Source organism: Botryllus schlosseri, chromosome 9 (genome assembly GCF_051294905.1).
Source record: "Botryllus schlosseri isolate E-star chromosome 9, Bs_hap1, whole genome shotgun sequence".
In the NCBI taxonomy this organism is placed as follows: domain Eukaryota; kingdom Metazoa; phylum Chordata; class Ascidiacea; order Stolidobranchia; family Styelidae; genus Botryllus; species Botryllus schlosseri.
The window spans coordinates 22262814-22279393 of NC_137244.1; the positions used below are offsets into that span (position 1 = coordinate 22262814).

Consider the following 16580-nt stretch of genomic DNA (forward strand, 5'->3'; position numbering starts at 1 on the left):
CCGGAGCTGATATCTGCGCACTATTTTGATCCGGACATGCTTCGGAGCTGATATCTGCGCAGCAAATACCCTCAGATATGGCGCGGACCTGATATCTGCGCACTGAATGGACCCAGACATGATTCAGACGTGATATCTGCGCCCTGGAACGTTTCAAACAACGTGTGACCTTTATTTGACCTTTATGTCTGCTGTTTTTTGTGATATCTGCGATATCTGAGTATATCCACAGTGATATCTGCGATATCTGCGATATCTGAGTATATCCACAGTAGTGATATCTGCGATATCTGCGATATCTGCGATATCTGAGTATATCCACGGGGCCCGAATTGCCAGATATTTTTTCGAGTTCACACTTCACTAACCATAATTTAACTTGTGTTACTATGGACGATTTCCACTGGCTGCGCATGGGTGGCGCCATTGTCACGAAAGGCTGGCCAGCTGTCGGATCGGAGGTTTTGATACTCCATCACTTTTGAAGGGGCGTAACGTAGTTGTAGATCTATATGTGCCAGTGCCTGCATATAGCATGTAAAAACGAAGCCGAATGGTGTCTCACACCTTCATTGTTGCGTCCCTATGTGCATTATGCAGTAATGAGAGAATGGTGATAGGTACCGGTAGCTTCCATCGCAAAGGACAAGAAGCTATAAATAAAGATTGTATTACATTGGAACATAGGAGAGGTTACTGTGGAAAGGATTTTATTTAAGGTTTGTGTAACACTGGCATATTTGTGAGAAACTTGTTATTTATAACATTTATTTCCATCTACTTCTATCATAAACATCATATTATTATGACAATCTGCATATTATTATTGCCTCGACTCCTATTTGTGTTTCTTCTTCTGTTACCTCCACTGAGCTATATCCTCTGTAAAAATGAGTGCACTGCAATAGTTGCGACGAGTAGTATAAGACCTTTACATGTGATTTCATGATTTCCAGTCAAATTTGTTTATTTTTGACGAAGCAATAAATTGTCAATATGTCTGTAGTTTGTGATTTACATTTCTAGATCGCTCAGAGAATATAAGTCTGTGAAAGACATTTCCACGATTGTGATATCAGGCTTGTCTCAGTCAGTGATTTACATTACCAGAGCTATCGGAATACAAAAGTATATGGAAGACAATTCCACGATAATAACATCAGGGTAACGCATTGCTGCAGACAGAATACGTGATCGCTCTGTCCCATCAAAATTTCCGTGGCAAAAGATTTCAGTCGAGCAACACCGAGTGAAGAGAATCTCTGACAGATTGTGTGTTGACGTGGATATTTTTCTATTTACTCATAGAGACAGATCCAACCAGTTTGTACAGCAAGGTTCGCCAACTCAATACCAGTCTCAAGGCAACATCGAGACGAAATAAGTCACACATAGTTACCACAAAAGAACTAGTATTTTATTGAAGGAATACAAATACAACAAAGAATATCGGGATCATGAATATCATTTTATTCTACAGTATGAGCTGCGTACGTTACCTGACAACAGTTTGCATAACAGTACTACCTGAAAGAGATCTCTTAATCTTGTGGGAATCCCTAAGTGGTTTTTTAAGACTCTCAGTCTTGGTAGTATTAGGCTTACCATACGTCCTCTTTTAGGAGGATTAATTTGTCCTCTTTTTTGAAAGTGTCCTCGGAGGACGCCCGTTTGTCCTCTTTTTTGAGATTTTGTCCTCTTTTTTGAAAATTTAGGCAGATTAAGAGCAAATTGAGAGTGATATGCCGTATATTAGCGCAGAAGTGAAACTCCGGCGGGTATTTCGGAGTGAAAAACGGTGAATTTAGCTCTGAGCGAAAAGATGACCTTTTTTTTTTTTTAGTCATCCACCTGGCATTTTTTAGTCATCCACCTGGCAATGTGGAGAGAAAAAGGGGTTTTTTGAGCTATGGGCGGAAAAGATGAGAATTCTACTCCGGTTTTGCAAGTTGCAAATTTCTGAAAAAGTGTCCTCTCTTTTGATTTCAGAAATATGGTAAGCCTAGGTAGTATCCGCGCCATCGCATGCAAGCCAAGATACCCCACCTGTTCATATCAGCTGATTCTGTCTCGATTAAATGCTGCTACCATCGCCGAAGCTGTTTCAGCTCGTGAGACAGGCCACCCCTGGGTTTTTCCACCCAGATCTGGGGTTTTCGAGCATCCCCTGGGTTCATCAGAGTGTTCGTCAGGTCAATTTTACGCTCGAAAATCAATTATTAGACCAGTAAGATCAAAATGTCGTGAAATGTACGTCCTTCAGTTCGAGTTCGCCATTGTCGATGGATTCAGCTGTTATTGTAACGGGAGAGTCTTGAGAGACTGTTTACATTCGATAGTTTCACTACTAAAATGAGATGCCTTGCGATGCGATGGAGCTTCATTGAATGCTGACTGTTAGGCACTTGGCTGCAATCATGTATGTCTTCATCTTTGCAAACTAAAGATTGAATGAGCATATAGGAGTCAATATTGTTAGGCCTATGCCGTTTTGGGTATGCTACATCAAGATAGGCTATCATGTCCAAATAAGTTTCATGCAGCATTAATGCCAATAAAAGAACACAGTAAATTAATATGTACCGGTACTGTGTCTGAGAAAATGAGAATACTGAAATCCATGTATTCTACATTTTGTAGCCTAATAATCAATATTCCCTCTAATTTTTGACGAGTCTGCGCACACTCACCAACTTACTGCGCAGAGCCTTGGACAACAGTGCGTAACGACAAAAAAAAATGGTCCTTACTTTAGATTTTTTGTGCGCAACTTGAATTTTCTGTGCGCAGAGACCGTGTAAGCACTGCGCACGTGCGAAGCTTAGAGGGAACATTGCTAATAATCTATTATTTCCAGATCAAGTGAATTTCAGTGAAAACGTTTCAATGTCCACAAACGTAAAAACTGTTGAATATGCATAGGCTACACCGGTATAGCCATGCATCTGTTCGCGACAATAAGAAGCCAAGAACTACGTTCTTTACAGTTCCAAGCTGAACTTCTTACAAGATATTAGCATAAACTAATATTAAATCACCTTATATATACGCGGCTTCCTTACATTCCAATGGCGTGGTATTCAGAAACGCCGGCGAATAACCGTCAGGGGAGCAAAATGTGGCTGGTTCTAATCTTGGCCAGTCATACACTACTGGCGCCAGAGCGCTGGAAATCGTCTATTGTTTCGTGTCCTGGGGATCGTCATGATCATCGATCATGTCACTGGCACGAGCACTGAGCGAGTAAATACGCATTGTTTTGTACGGTTTGTTTGCACGTTTTTTCGCTCGTTCATTTAAGAAATTTTCTCACTCACTCTCTCTCTCTCTTCAACTCTTGGATAAATTGTTCCACCGTTAGGTAAGTGATTCCACTACTTTCATTTGCACAATCTTAAAAATGGCCAATGCAGTATAATGAATCGGATGCCGAAACGACTAAGGTTGGTCTATCAATTTCACCATACGGTATTATTACATATTACCATCTACGGAGAATGTAGACGTGACTCAGTGGTGCAAACTGACCGATGTCGAATCATTAGGACAACAACAACAGTGGTCCGATGACTACGTTAGTCGCCAGTGTCCATCGTCTTCGGTGGAACCGTTGGCATATTCCGGTGGTCTATTTCACAAGTTCCACTCTTTTCTATCATTTTCGGTGGCGCTTGATCCATCACAGACTCGAACGCCGCCGTTAAAATCCGGATATGTCCTCCGCAGGAAATTTCGGTAAATATCTCAGATTTATTACCCGTAATAGAACACCTAGTACATAATAAGTCAGTCCAAATAGATGAATATTGACATGGACAGTGCTATACCCGTACAAGAGATATAGGAGCACTTACTGGGCTGCACGTCGGTCTCAATAAATATTAATGAAAGCTGATCCACCCACTAGAACCACCCCCCCCCCCTCCACACACACACAAAAAAAAAACAAATATATCACACTCGAGATTTCAATTGTTGTGAACAATAGGAACACCCGAGCTAAGGCTGGTTAACACCTCGTCAGCACTGAGATTATCGGTCCAGGTATATTCCCGGCATGCTCAGATTGCGACTGAGGTGAGCACACATCTTGCTATATACTGTAAGTTACGGCGTTGTTTTTATTCAGAAACCAAAGAATCCGACTGCCTATCGCAGTCAAAAATCCTGGCAGTGTCTGGAGAATTCGATATCGAAAGTGTTCTGTTTCTGAACCTGGCGAATACCGGAATCAACAACATACAGACACTGGAATTGTGCACCAGTTTAATCCGATTGGATCTTCGTCAAAACCACCTTTCAACACTCAATTCACTAAAAAACCTCAAAGCGTTGACGTACCTGAACCTCTCTGCAAACAGGATCACGAACATAGGTATTATCGGTATTATACAGTCTACACTGCTGTATTTTTATAAGTGGTCCAAGAAGTGATCAATCTTTTACAAGTAATGATATCTTGGATAAAACTATGCATATGGTGGTAAAAAAGTATTATGAAGACAAGCTAGAGACGATACATCACATTCTTTTGCAAGTGAATGTTTTAAAATCCCAATTCAGGCCAATGCAGAATTACTGATGGTAAATTCGATTTCTGTAATTACATTTCGCTATTGTGATATAGGGGCTTCATCGTCTAGCTGCTCTGCAGAGCTGATGGTCAGTAACTTTCAAAGTATTTCAAGTAATTACGCTTGAAATGGGTTGATTTCAAACTACTACTATTGACAGTTTTGTTTTTAGGCAAAACAAAGCTTAGAATACTTTTTTACTTGTATATTGCTACTTCTACTTGACTACCGACGGTGACTACTTGGACCACCTCTGCGTCAGCTTCACATAAAGGAGTGACACAAATATATCGCCACAAAACTTGAAAAAAAATTCGCTGTTTGGTTTCAATAGTTGTTGAAATAGAAATGAAGGGAATATACAACTCCAACCACCCGAGTCTGTAGTGCACGTAATAAACTCTGGTTATGTCAAGCTAAAATACTATAACGAAAGCCTTGAATACAAATTGGCCTCGAAAAAATTACGAGTCAAATACCCATCTTTTTAGATTCGCTGGGAGGCCTTGAAAACCTTTGTGAACTGAATTTGGCGGGAAACTTGATCGGAAGTTTTGAACGACTGAAGTGTCTACAAAGTTTGGAACATTTACAAAAATTGCGACTATATGATTCTATCAAGCAGCTTAGTAATCCCATATGCCATGACTTGTCGTACGATGACAAGATGAAAGTGATGCTTCCCCAATTAACGACATTAGACGGTAAGAATTACTTTAATTAGATAGGCCTAATATCAAACTATGAGCAGATCATACATTTAGGCATGCGACTTGAAGGGTTTGGCAGTCAGCTATCAAAGATTTGCACAGAGCTTGACGAACAAATCAAAAGTAAGTTATATCTTATCACAGATATCTCATCCCTGGAGTCAGAGATCTACCTATCGGTTTCCCGACATTATAAGAATGCGACACAATGGAAAACGACAGTTCAGCATGGGACACTTCAGCATGCGTCACTTCATCATGTTGCTACAACTCGCCCTAACCCAAAACATAGCCCTCGTATATATCCTAAACCCAACCCTAACCTGTAATTTAACACACATGCTCATTGCTCATGTGTCGCATGCCGAATGCTCATGTGTCCAGTGTCCACGGACCTTACCTATCTTGTAACACCTTGATGTTTGCTCTTGCAGATTTGCGAATCGTTGAGCATGATGAATTCTGTCCATGTGACAAATGCTCAGATTCGGTTGCGGGTAAGGTTTTAAGCGTGAAATAGTAGCAACCTCATCCGTGGTGGTTAGTTGGTGATTTCTCAATAACCAATGCGATGTTCCTAATTCTTAAAGGCGTGTGTACTGTGTGTTGAACTTAACCGTTTTATCTAACAGTTCTGATGTAGCGTAATCATAGAACTGTATTCATGATTCAAGGCGTTTGGTTTCGTAGATATTCATATGGACTCTCTCTCAAAATAGATGACTTCGAATCCGTACTGTTGTGGAAAAACATTATGCTTAAGCATATCGTCGTGGTGGAATCGAAGTAGCTCATATCCATTTTAGTCATTTTGAGACCTTCAGAATTTGAAAACTGGACAAAAGCTATTTTGACTCCATCGCGACGATATGAGGAATGGCTTTTACCCCCAAGATATGTACCGAAACATTTTTACAAAGTCACCAGTGACATATCTAGCTCACTGACACACAATGCTGGCACTCTGGTAAAAATGAAAACTGCAGAAGTCTTGAAAAATAATTTATTCTAGATCGAAGTGTAAGTCAAGTGGATCAGTCATGTACCATAATGTTGCAAGTTACTAGTCAATACCCAAGGCAATAGGTCTTGCCATTTCACAAGTCAAGATATGGTCCTCTCTGTCAGATGAAAGAACGTTTGGACCAGTTGGCGAGTATCCAATTCCCAGCGCATGGTTGCAGCCAGGATACTTTTCACTACCGTCACATTGCGAAAAGGAGGAGTATGCAATCACCGAGTTTAGGGAAACCGTTGATTCATGTAAGAAGACGAACGAAGCTGCAAAAGGAAATATCGAAGCACTAAAGAAATGAAAATTTCCCGGTATCCTTACTACTGGGCCACAATTTTACCTCATTCACTCGTTTCTTCCGCACTTTCATGTTTTCGTTTGCGTTTATTTTCCAAATGAGATATTTTCTCCTCCAGACTATTCGCTGTTTGTCTTGTCAGTATTTTTCGATATTGTTTTCTAGACCATTTTTCGAACATTAAAAACCGGCTTATATTACCGTCCGCATCTTTGTGACCTTCAGAATCGTCAGTCCGTAATTTCATATCGTCAGAAAACTTTGTCATCATCGATCGCGCTATTGACGTTTTCACAGCTAAACTCAACCAAATCTTCTGCAAGTCCTCTTGTATCCTAATTTGGGCTTCTGCACTCAAATTCCATTCCAAAGTGTCAAATTTACAGTCGTACAAAGCGAGAGGGTACTCCGCTGTTAATCCATATTGTGGTCGCCTTGGTGTCTTCTCTACGTCAAGCATATCATCAATGATGTCGTCTGTTTCCAGGCCCTGACCAATCAAAAATAATATACTCATCATATAGCGAACTTGATGATACAAAAAACCAGTCCCGGTTATCGTCGCCACGCACATTTGGTATTCACCATCATCACCTGAACCTTGAGTAATATAAGGATCTATTCTCAAGTCTCTAAGCTCCCGAACGTACACAAGCCTCTCCCGTACATTGATTTTACAGAAGTTTCTAAAATCGTGCGTTCCTGTTAATTTCTTAGCTGCCACGTTCATGGCAGAAATGTCTAGCGTGCCTCGAGGGAAGAAATATTTGTAAATACGTCCGACGCAGTTATGTCTGGCGCTGAATTCTGGGTCATTGACATAAGACCATGCGAGTACTCGGATTTCACGAGGAAGTACTCTATTTAGAACTTGACAATAGTCAAACTCTGTTAGAGTAGAGTCTGCATTTATTGGAGCCACATCATTATCAGTGGTGTCTACAGTCATATGATTTGTGATGTCATCTGATGGGTTTACGCTCCCATTGCCTTGTTCGTTCAGACTGTTCTCATCCTTTACATGAATTCTGCTCCGTAATTTCATGCAGAAAACTTGAGAAAAGGCACTGACTCCTTTATCAGTCCGTCCACATTTTGAATATGTCAAATCGTCCGGATCTGCCACAAGTAATTTGGTATGTCGCAAGGCGAGGAAAAGTATTTTCTCTATCGAGTCGCTCAACCCCGCGTTGTCTTGCAAGCCATCGTAATCCCAACCAAAATACGACACTTTCAAAGCGATCCGCCTCTGATGAGTGGTTTCCGGGTCAAATATTTTGAGCTTTCTTTTCTTTGCGGAAGATGCCCTCAAAAATTTTTGAGCCATCGCTTCATACTTGGATGATTCTGCTTTTAATGCCGTGCATTTTTGTTGTAATCGCCCCACTGTTGCGATCAATTCGTCGCGCGTCTGATCATCTATCGGTTTGGTATCGTCCATCTTGGTGGACTTGGATATTTGTGGAATCGACAGACGACGAGATGGATTTATTCTGAAAAATGATGTAGCTCTAATCATAACAAAGCAGTCTGAGTAAAAAAAAATCCCATGAGCAGAGATCAAAAATGTGGATCATAAGGCAAATTTCATGGGACTACAAGCAGAATAAATTCAGTCTGAAAATTCCTAGAACAGTGATTGCCAACATGGGCGATAATCGCCCCGCATTGGAAAATTTTGAGAAACATGGGGGCAGGGGGTGGTAATGTTAGAACGTCCTGTCAGATATATTGAATCAACTGGCACAAAATACATGTAGAAAACGGGCTATTCTGTAACTGCTGCGAAAGTTGACTAAAAAAAGTCAATTTACCAGAGATCACAGTTGGCTGTATAAACTTCCAGTTCCGTAAACCGGGGTAACATTGGACAATTCTCAACAATTCCGCTTTGTATCTTGGAAATGCTAGGGTGTAGGGGAGGCAAGTTTTGTGTTTTTTTTTGGAGTCATGGAGCAAAGATTAGAATTAACTAATCCAAAATCTTCATGGTCATAAATAAGTACCTTATTTTTGTAAGTTATCCGTGTCCAAAGTTACCCCTGCATGTGGGGTAACTTTGGACAATATAGTTTTATGTATGCCTTTACCCTCTATTGTTTATGAAACCTCGTAAATGAGGCTTATTTGGTAAGAGTTGATGAGAGCAGTGACTACAACTGAAACAAAATAGTATATGTCTGGCCTATTGCATGATTTTTACCTAATCCCCCCCCCCCCAAAAAAAAAAAAATTAGGTAGTTTACTACTAGTTTATGAAGGCTAATGCCCCCTTATTCATCCCTTTACTCAATTTTCCCTCATGCCGTCACCAATTGGTACTTATAATAACGTATGGTGACAATGGGGTATCCCACTGGCAGTGTCAGCAATCGACAGCAAACATTAAGTATGTTAGCGTGATTTATTGCCGATTTCGAATATATTACTGTTCTAGAAAAGATATATTTTCCCTTTCCTATGTCCTCTGATGGATATATTTGTCGTAATTTACAATATCCCATATTCAGCAGGCGCACCTTTAGGAGTATGTGATAAGTTTTTCAAGTAGCTTACACCCGATTATAATCTCTCAGCTCATTGCCTACCCATTTTTTCATATTTTTTAATTTATTAACCTTCTCATTCCATTTTAAGAAGCCATCAGGCAGGTCATAAGGAATATAGTTGACGATACCCTTTGACACAGATGAAGCAGCCACTTTCCAGAGCTCTAAATACCACATTTTTCACTGTCCAAAGTTGCCCCGTTCTGATAAAATTTGACGGGGTAACTTTGGACATCACATTTTCTTGTATTGATCTAAGGGTGAGCCCACTGAGATTTTGGCCATGGATTAAGACTACTTAGAGGTATCTGCTGCCAAGTTTTGAATCTATGAATCACATGCTATCTATGTTTGGCTGTAAGAAGTTTATTGGCCATCAATTTTGACGGAATTCACCCCCTCCATTAATTTATCGATGTTGGGTCAAGTTTATCTGGTAGTGAAATGAATCCAACTTTTATAGAGACTACGGTACTTGTAGTACTGTTGCCTCATGAAAAAGAATTGGACATCCAGCGGCAACCCTTTTTCATCAATAACCATTTAAATCTTTTACTGCTTAGTGTCCAAAGTTACCCTTAAGTCCAAATTTACCCCGGTTTACGGTTTATAAGTCCTCTTTCTCGGATCCAAAAATATATGCCAATATGGAATCGGTGTCTCGTGCACACCAAAGATTTTACTGACTACACACAGGTGTGATGCTGAGAACTGTCTTATTGGCACATCAAATATATTGCGCTAACCATACCGGGTTTCCAACACCGCAACACGGAATATATGTCATGCATTCTCATAAAAGGGCTGCTAGTCGAAAAAGATTGGGAACCATTGCTGACTGCTCTAGAACAAGATATTGCAGATCCTTACTCATTAATGGGCTGGTTAAGTGGTAAAAAAACTGATCCATCATCATCCCCTCGCAATGCAGCAAAACGGTGATTTTCAGTTTGCATTTCAGATAAATTCAATTTGATGTAGCCTATATATGACATAGCGGATGCTTCATTTTGGTGTGTGTGGTGTGACATCAATCAAAACAGATATAGAAATACAAATCATGACAAGAGGTTTGATCGGAATCTCCACACTCCACTCATTTTCACAAAGTATGACACTTATTCCGTAAGTAAAAGTAAAGTGATGATTCTCCTATACCGTATCATTCTTTATGAGACTGTTGTACCAAGTTGAACTGCGTAAAATGAGTTGTCATCTGTAATCACATCGGTAATGATCCGATAACGACAACGGCGCCCCTCTGCAATAGTTCATCAGTCTTCACGTGTTTTGAGCACTGAGTTTTCTCTCTGAAGCTTTACCGCGACCGCGTCGCATGATGCGAGGGGTGGGATCACTGACAATGACTATTCAACGAGAACACGTAAGACAAGGCCTATTTTATGATTTTACCGCCCTGGAATCGTTAATGCGAGTTCTTGGCGTATTTTGGCTTCCGAAACTTGCCCCTTTTTTTGTCACTTGCCTTTTTATATAATCTTCTTCTACTTTTCATTCAGTGTACATGCTTCCATTTTTACATCGCCTGGGCCAGGTGGGTGTCTGATTTCGAAAACTACTCCAAGTCGTTTTGACACCATCCTTTCTATATTGTATCTCAGTCGTGTGGTGTATGGAAATGATGAGCATATTAGCAATATATTGAATCTAATCATATTCTCCAACTCGTACCAAGGCCTTCCATTATTCGAGAATTTTCACAACAGTAATTTCCTGCGGGGTGTGCATATCTATTCTTAGTTGATGCTTTTTGTTATCTCGATTCCATTTTATAGTAACGAGAGGATGAGTTAGGCCATAGCCTTTAGGCTTACCATATTTTGGAAATGTAAAAAGAGGACACTTTTTCAGAAATTTCAGACATGCAAAACTGGAGAAGAATTCTCAAAAACCGGTAAATTTTTCCCACTTCGTGATCGGTTGACTAGAAAAAAAAAAAAAAAAGGTCATCAGAGCTCAAAATAACGTTTTTCTCTCCACATTGCCAGGTGGATGACTAAAAAAAAAGGTCTTCTTTTCGCTCAGAGCTAAAATCACCGCTTTTCCCTCCGAAATACCCACCGGAGCTTCACTTCTGCGCTAATTTGCGGCATATCACTCGCAATTTCCTCTAAATCTGACCTAAATTTTCAAAAAAGAGGACAAAATCTCAAAAAAGAGGACAAATCCTCTTAAAAGAGGACGTATGGTAAGCCTACTTTATAAAGGCTATGGTTAGGCGATTCAATTGATTCCGGACAAATCCGGTAAACTTATTCGCGTCTGGCCACGGCTCAGTGCCTTGAACGTCTCGTAATGGCATAACTCATTGCTTCGTAAAGCGTGTCTGTCGATGTAGAATTTTGGCGTAATTGGCAGTATATTTATTCGTCGCTCGTAAGTCTATTTTTGTGTGATATTACCGTATTAGCAACACAATGTAGCCGGGCAGATTATGTTCACTCAACTCGATACGTGCCAGCATTCGTGCATTTCCCAATCCACTCGTATTTACGTTGAACTGAACTGAATGTATGATGACAGACTTCACAGTGGGCGATCTTAATCTTTAAGTGTCTTTTCGCTTACCAGTGAATTCGGCGTTTGGCGACATCGAACTCTTACACTGTACATAGTGAGTGCTGAATATCATAATTCATGTTTATATTCAGTGAAACATCCATTTTCGAATTTATTGACAATAAAAATTGATGCTTTCATATCATGAGAATAATACGGTAGGTATTTAATTGGTAGTGCCGAATGCACTGGTTCTTTAGATGCTTTTTGTATACTATACTTCTTCAACCGGGTCTTCATCTCCACTTATTTTGATGGGCGAAACAGGGGAGAATCCCAAATCAACCTGATGTTTTTGCTACAACAGGCGAGAATCAACCCAGTTTTGCTTGAGTAAATGTCGCAGCTACGCATGCCGATTCCCTTTAGTTGTGATATGAACCGATTAATTAAATGAAATGACTGATCTACTGCACAGTCGATAACAGCGTGTGTATAATAGAAAATATCTGAAAAATCAGTACAGGATAAAGTCTCCATCAACTCAAAGGGCCCTGCCCACGTCTTCCGATAACGTCGCTATAACCAGGACAAAAAACCAAAATGGTAATGCCGTAGGTTCATTTGTGTGTCATAATCGTGATATTTATCCTCTACTGAACATTTCAGCCTCAAAACGACCACATAGAACTGCATCGCAAGAGGCACGGATATAGACTCGATTACCATGAACGAAAGTGAGTAAAACGTTAAATATTAATATCTCGAGAAATAATTTCTCACCACTGAAATGAACAGACGTAAGCGTGAAGGAAGAGAGGCTCACACAAGGGCACACAAAGCCAAAAAAATGATTGGATTGAAGGCCAAGCTGTACAACAAAAAGAGGCGCAATGAGAAAATACAAATGAAGAAGACGCTGAAGGTGAGATTACATCAAAGACAACGATAGAACTATTAACATGGAGAATTTTACTGAATAACATTAAACCGTTGAATTTGCTGCCAGATGCACGAGAAGCGTGACACAAAACAAAATGACGACAAAACTCCGGAGGGTGCGGTTCCCGCTTATTTATTGGACAGAGAAAATCAAACGAGGGGGAAAATTCTTTCAAACATGATCAAACAGAAGAGGAAAGAAAAAGCTGTAAGTATTGACGATTGATTCATTCGAATGAAATGACAACACAGCACAACTTCATCATGATATAGGGAAAATGGTCAGTTCCAATTCCAAAAGTCAAAGCACAGAGTGATGCCGATGTATTCCGAACAATAACCACTGGAAAGAGAAAAAGTTAGTCAAGATCTTCCCGAGCATGGGCAAGTCTTGTGACAGCGTTTTTAATTTTATACAGAGAAAGCGTGGAAGAGAATGTGTACCAAAGTGTGCTATGTTCCTGAGGATTTCACAAGGAAACCACCTAAATACGAACGATTTATTCGACCAATGGTTCGTAGCATTTTATACATGCTCATCAGTGTTTTTTTATTCAGATTTTCACGGCTATTAGCTAAAATTGTTCGCTAAAAAACGTTGCACACTAAATTTGACTCCATTCGGGCTAGCAGTGAAGCTATCAGGTTTGAAAAATTTCTAATTTCCTCAAAAAAATTGACAAAAAAAATTCAAATGTTACTGCCCTTCATAGAGTTGTCAAGTAGTCTACTAGAACGACGCACAACAAATTTGTCTCGATTCCAAGTGGTAGAAGCAAAGTTATAATAATTGAAAATTGTGAATTTGAAAAAAATGAAAATATGGTATTTAATGTTTGTAATCTTGGAATTATTATTATTGAAAAACTCGGAAAAACTTCACTTCTACGAGCTGGAATTGAGTCAAATTTGTTTTGCATAGTTCTTTGTAAGACAACATAGCAATTTCATTGGTTCGCCAGTGAAATTGGAAAAAAAGTTTTCAATTTTTTTTATAATTACATATGTTCTACTTGGAATGCAGCCAAATTTGGTGTGCAACGTTTCTTTGGGCAATCTAGCAATTTTGGCTAATATGCTCAATAGTCACAGTAACATAATGACGGTTGTAATGATTTGACTCGAGTTGCAATTTATTGCTGATTCAATATGACTCGAATCAATTTGTGTATTTACTCGGCACATTCTAAATGACTGACGATATTCAAGTCTCGTATATCAGGTCCGACAGTTGTAAAATAGACCCGTGAACTGTCTTAGCGAGAAAAACGGGTATATTATGAATCAGAGGCCTTCGATATCACCCAAGAGTTCCACAGTAATGAGTTGAACCTGACTGGTTCTTAACAGTATACACTATGACTCGACCCATTGCTCAGTGGTGAAATGAAATGACTCGGTTACAACTCCGCAAAAAAACAATTTTTATTTGTTCACAGGCACTGAGATTCAAGAAAGCTCACGTGACGCACCCCGAACTAAAAGCCACCTTCTGCTTGCCTATGATTGGCGTGAAAAAGAATCCATCCTCACCAATGTACACATCTCTGGGGGTGATAACAAAAGGTACCGTGATTGAAGTGAACATCAGCGAACTGGGACTCGTAACGCAAGGTGGAAAAGTAATATGGGGTGAGCACTTGAAATTGTTGCAGTATAATATACACATTGACATTACATGTGTCCAGTTTTGAACATTGTTTTGCTTACTTTGCAGGTAAATATGCCCAAGTCACAAACAATCCAGAAAATGATGGGTGTATCAATGCAGTATTGTTAGTTTGATTCCATCCTGATGGCGGCTCTGACAAACATGCTTCAATTGGGAGTTATTTTGGTGTGGGCTATGTTGAGATCGCAGTCCACAAGGAGAATACCATTTCCAGGATTGATTTGCTTACGATTCTTCCGAGAATTGAGTAGCAATCAGTAGTTGGTTACCATGATGTTGCAAGAAAAATTGCAGATTGCTGCCAATAAATGGATGAATTTTGTAAAATGATTCCTTTACATATCATATGGCAATAAACTCGTGCGAATAGTAGTTGGCTGCTGATCGAAGTCCTGTGGAACTGGGTCCACGCTATTTGTGGATTTGGTCACCATGGTCTAGCTGTATATTGCACATCTCTTCCAGGGCAAGAAGCATTCTCTGTAACAATTAAAATTGTTTCCATTCTTCATCTTGTTACTCTTCTAGACACGCTCGAATACCTTAGAAAGCTCAGGTTTCCGTTCCCAGACCGCAATCACTCTAGCGGCAGCCTCGAGAGTGCTTATACAGTTTGCAGATGGCTGCTTTCGAATGAGATAGGACGAGCTGATATTTTCAATGGACACCTAAAAATGTTGGCAGTAGGTAGTAGAATCTGGATGAGGTGATACTTACAATAGATTATTAAAAATGTTGGCGGCAGCAATATAAATGTATCACTGGTACCTTTGTGAGATTGCATAAGAATTCGTTTTGTTGGTACATTTCCCTTGCTTGCTTCCACGTACCATCAATTAATATACAATTGTAGAAATCTCCAGATTCTACAAGCCAATCGGCATGCTCTAGGCACAGTGCATCCTTGGACGGATATAAAACTACCGTCTTTTCATCCGCGATCATTTCGTGAAGCTTCTGATATTTGCGGTTACTGAAGCGCCGTCCTCTATATATAATACACGATTCTTTGACAAGACTCGACTCGAGAATAGTCACCGTTCTCATTGGTCTATCCTGCTCATCCGGGTGCTGCAGGATGATAAATCTGAACTTCTTCAATTGTAAAGGAATCTCTGGAAGCCATACACAAAGGCAAACCTTGTCCGGTCTCCTGTGTAACAATTGAGCTGCAAGTTCACTTGGATTAAACGGTAGGCTACTATGGCATTATTACTGACTTGCAACGAGGACATATCGTTCTGCGAGAAGATGCGAGCGCTTCGTCGTCAAATAACGGCAAATCATCCATTTATTTCAAGTTTTTATCGTACTAGCATGCTTCCCAGAATCTACTTTTCTGAGGTTATGTATGCAAGTAATTGAGATCCAGTTTCAGCTAACAATATGGAAACATTAGATTGAATATGTTAAATCTTGGAAAAAACATTTTCTAATGATCATAGGTTTACAGCTTTGCAATCAAACGCAGCGGCAGATCCTGCTAGGCTGACAACAATAATATAATAGTAATATCCATAGTAGGTCATGATGAACATAGCATCCTATGTCCTGAAGTATAGTTCATTTATTCCACAAAGGATCTCTGCACATGTTGACCTGTCAGGCTGCGGAATCCGCAATAGGATTTGCATGTATTGTGGCGCGTTGCAATCTCACATCAGTCAGAGGCCGATAAGTGCGTTCTTCAACGGGCAGTTTTTCGAGGTCATCCAGAACATCAACGCCATCAATAACTCTGCCGATTATCGTATACTTCAGATCCAAATGTGGTTGCTTTCCGTATGTGATAAAAAATTGCGACCCGTTGGTATTAGGGCCACTATTTGCCATTGATACTACACCGCGGCTGTTATGTTTCAGAGTTTCTGAAATTTCATCCTCGTACTTTCGATTCCATATGCTCTTCCCGCCTTTCCCGGTGCCTGATGGATCTCCCGTCTGGACCATAAATCCCTTGATATTTCTGTGGAAGAGGCAGTTATCGTAGTAGTTGCTAGCACATAGTGCGAGAAAATTTTCACAAGACTTCGGAGCTTGCTCGCAGTATAACTCTAACTTTATAGCACCGAGATCGGTGTGCAGTGTAACCGACATACCGTACTCCAGTCACAAATCGAGACTCAAACTATAGAATACATTCTATACTCGAACCAAAAGAAGACGGTGTGCGCGGTGCTGTGTCTAAACTAGGGTGTGTATAAATTGTCTCTGTCGGCAAATATATTTATTGACGATGTTTGGTTCGGTATATTAGCAATTTTTATCAGTTCAATACAGTTTTCCATGATGTAATCATA

The 16580-nt window shown here is 40.0% G+C and overlaps 5 protein-coding genes across 7 annotated transcripts; 2 read left to right on the forward strand and 3 right to left on the reverse strand.

Annotated features, from left to right (window-relative positions):
- The first annotated feature begins 3228 nt into the window (after positions 1-3228).
- LOC145446481 (leucine-rich repeat-containing protein 61-like) lies at positions 3229-6797 on the forward strand. Of its 2 annotated transcripts, XM_080324784.1 has the most exons (6): positions 3229-3735; positions 4130-4375; positions 5066-5278; positions 5339-5407; positions 5719-5781; positions 6413-6797. In XM_080324784.1, exons 1-6 carry the CDS (start codon positions 3714-3716, stop codon positions 6598-6600), a joined length of 801 nt encoding a protein of 266 aa, XP_080180910.1. In that variant the 5' UTR covers positions 3229-3713; the 3' UTR covers positions 6601-6797. The 2 variants fall into 2 exon arrangements, with proteins under 2 accessions (XP_080180910.1, XP_080180911.1); XM_080324785.1 differs by lacking the exon at positions 5719-5781 and having other exon boundaries at positions 3246-3735.
- LOC145446478 (tRNA pseudouridine(38/39) synthase-like) lies at positions 6271-10466 on the reverse strand. 2 transcript variants are annotated; one of them, XM_080324780.1, is made up of 2 exons: positions 10305-10466; positions 6271-8090 (listed from the first exon to the last, which is right to left on the reverse strand). In XM_080324780.1, exons 1-2 carry the CDS (start codon positions 10310-10312, stop codon positions 6641-6643), a joined length of 1458 nt encoding a protein of 485 aa, XP_080180906.1. In that variant the 5' UTR covers positions 10313-10466; the 3' UTR covers positions 6271-6640. The 2 variants fall into 2 exon arrangements, with proteins under 2 accessions (XP_080180906.1, XP_080180905.1); XM_080324779.1 differs by lacking the exon at positions 10305-10466 and having other exon boundaries at positions 6271-6565; positions 6640-8810.
- Positions 10467-11826: 1360 nt separating this feature from the next.
- LOC145446482 (ribosome biogenesis protein NSA2 homolog) lies at positions 11827-14652 on the forward strand. The gene is made up of 8 exons (XM_080324786.1): positions 11827-12272; positions 12336-12403; positions 12465-12591; positions 12676-12816; positions 12882-12966; positions 13028-13122; positions 14048-14240; positions 14326-14652. Exons 1-8 carry the CDS (start codon positions 12270-12272, stop codon positions 14391-14393), a joined length of 780 nt encoding a protein of 259 aa, XP_080180912.1. The 5' UTR covers positions 11827-12269; the 3' UTR covers positions 14394-14652.
- On the reverse strand, positions 14009-15639 carry LOC145446484 (tRNA-uridine aminocarboxypropyltransferase 2-like). The gene is made up of 4 exons (XM_080324789.1): positions 15501-15639; positions 15049-15433; positions 14823-14948; positions 14009-14760 (listed from the first exon to the last, which is right to left on the reverse strand). The coding sequence occupies exons 1-4, from the start codon at positions 15569-15571 to the stop codon at positions 14692-14694; spliced, it is 651 nt and encodes a 216-aa protein (XP_080180915.1). The 5' UTR covers positions 15572-15639; the 3' UTR covers positions 14009-14691.
- On the reverse strand, positions 15520-16434 carry LOC145446485 (peptidyl-prolyl cis-trans isomerase-like 3). The gene has a single exon (XM_080324790.1). The coding sequence runs from the start codon at positions 16375-16377 to the stop codon at positions 15883-15885; it is 495 nt and encodes a 164-aa protein (XP_080180916.1). The 5' UTR covers positions 16378-16434; the 3' UTR covers positions 15520-15882.
- Positions 16435-16580: the final 146 nt, after the last annotated feature.

Coding starts and splice junctions, on each gene's coding strand:
- LOC145446481 (XM_080324784.1), top strand. CDS start 3,714: ATGTCCTCCGCAGGAAATTTCG. Junction 3,736..4,129: donor GTCCTCCGCAGGAAATTTCG/GTAAATATCTCA, acceptor GTTTTTATTCAG/AAACCAAAGAATCCGACTGC. Junction 5,408..5,718: donor GCTTGACGAACAAATCAAAA/GTAAGTTATATC, acceptor TTGCTCTTGCAG/ATTTGCGAATCGTTGAGCAT.
- LOC145446478 (XM_080324779.1), bottom strand. CDS start 8,116: ATGATTAGAGCTACATCATTTTTCAGAATAAATCCATCTCGTCGTCTG.
- LOC145446482 (XM_080324786.1), top strand. Junction 12,404..12,464: donor CTCGATTACCATGAACGAAA/GTGAGTAAAACG, acceptor TGAAATGAACAG/ACGTAAGCGTGAAGGAAGAG. Junction 13,123..14,047: donor AACGATTTATTCGACCAATG/GTTCGTAGCATT, acceptor ATTTGTTCACAG/GCACTGAGATTCAAGAAAGC.
- LOC145446484 (XM_080324789.1), bottom strand. CDS start 15,571: ATGGATGATTTGCCGTTATTTGACGACGAAGCGCTCGCATCTTCTCGC. Junction 14,949..15,048: donor TCTTATGCAATCTCACAAAG/GTACCAGTGATA, acceptor CAACATTTTTAG/GTGTCCATTGAAAATATCAG. Junction 14,761..14,822: donor GGAAACCTGAGCTTTCTAAG/GTATTCGAGCGT, acceptor TAATTGTTACAG/AGAATGCTTCTTGCCCTGGA.
- LOC145446485 (XM_080324790.1), bottom strand. CDS start 16,377: ATGTCGGTTACACTGCACACCGATCTCGGTGCTATAAAGTTAGAGTTA.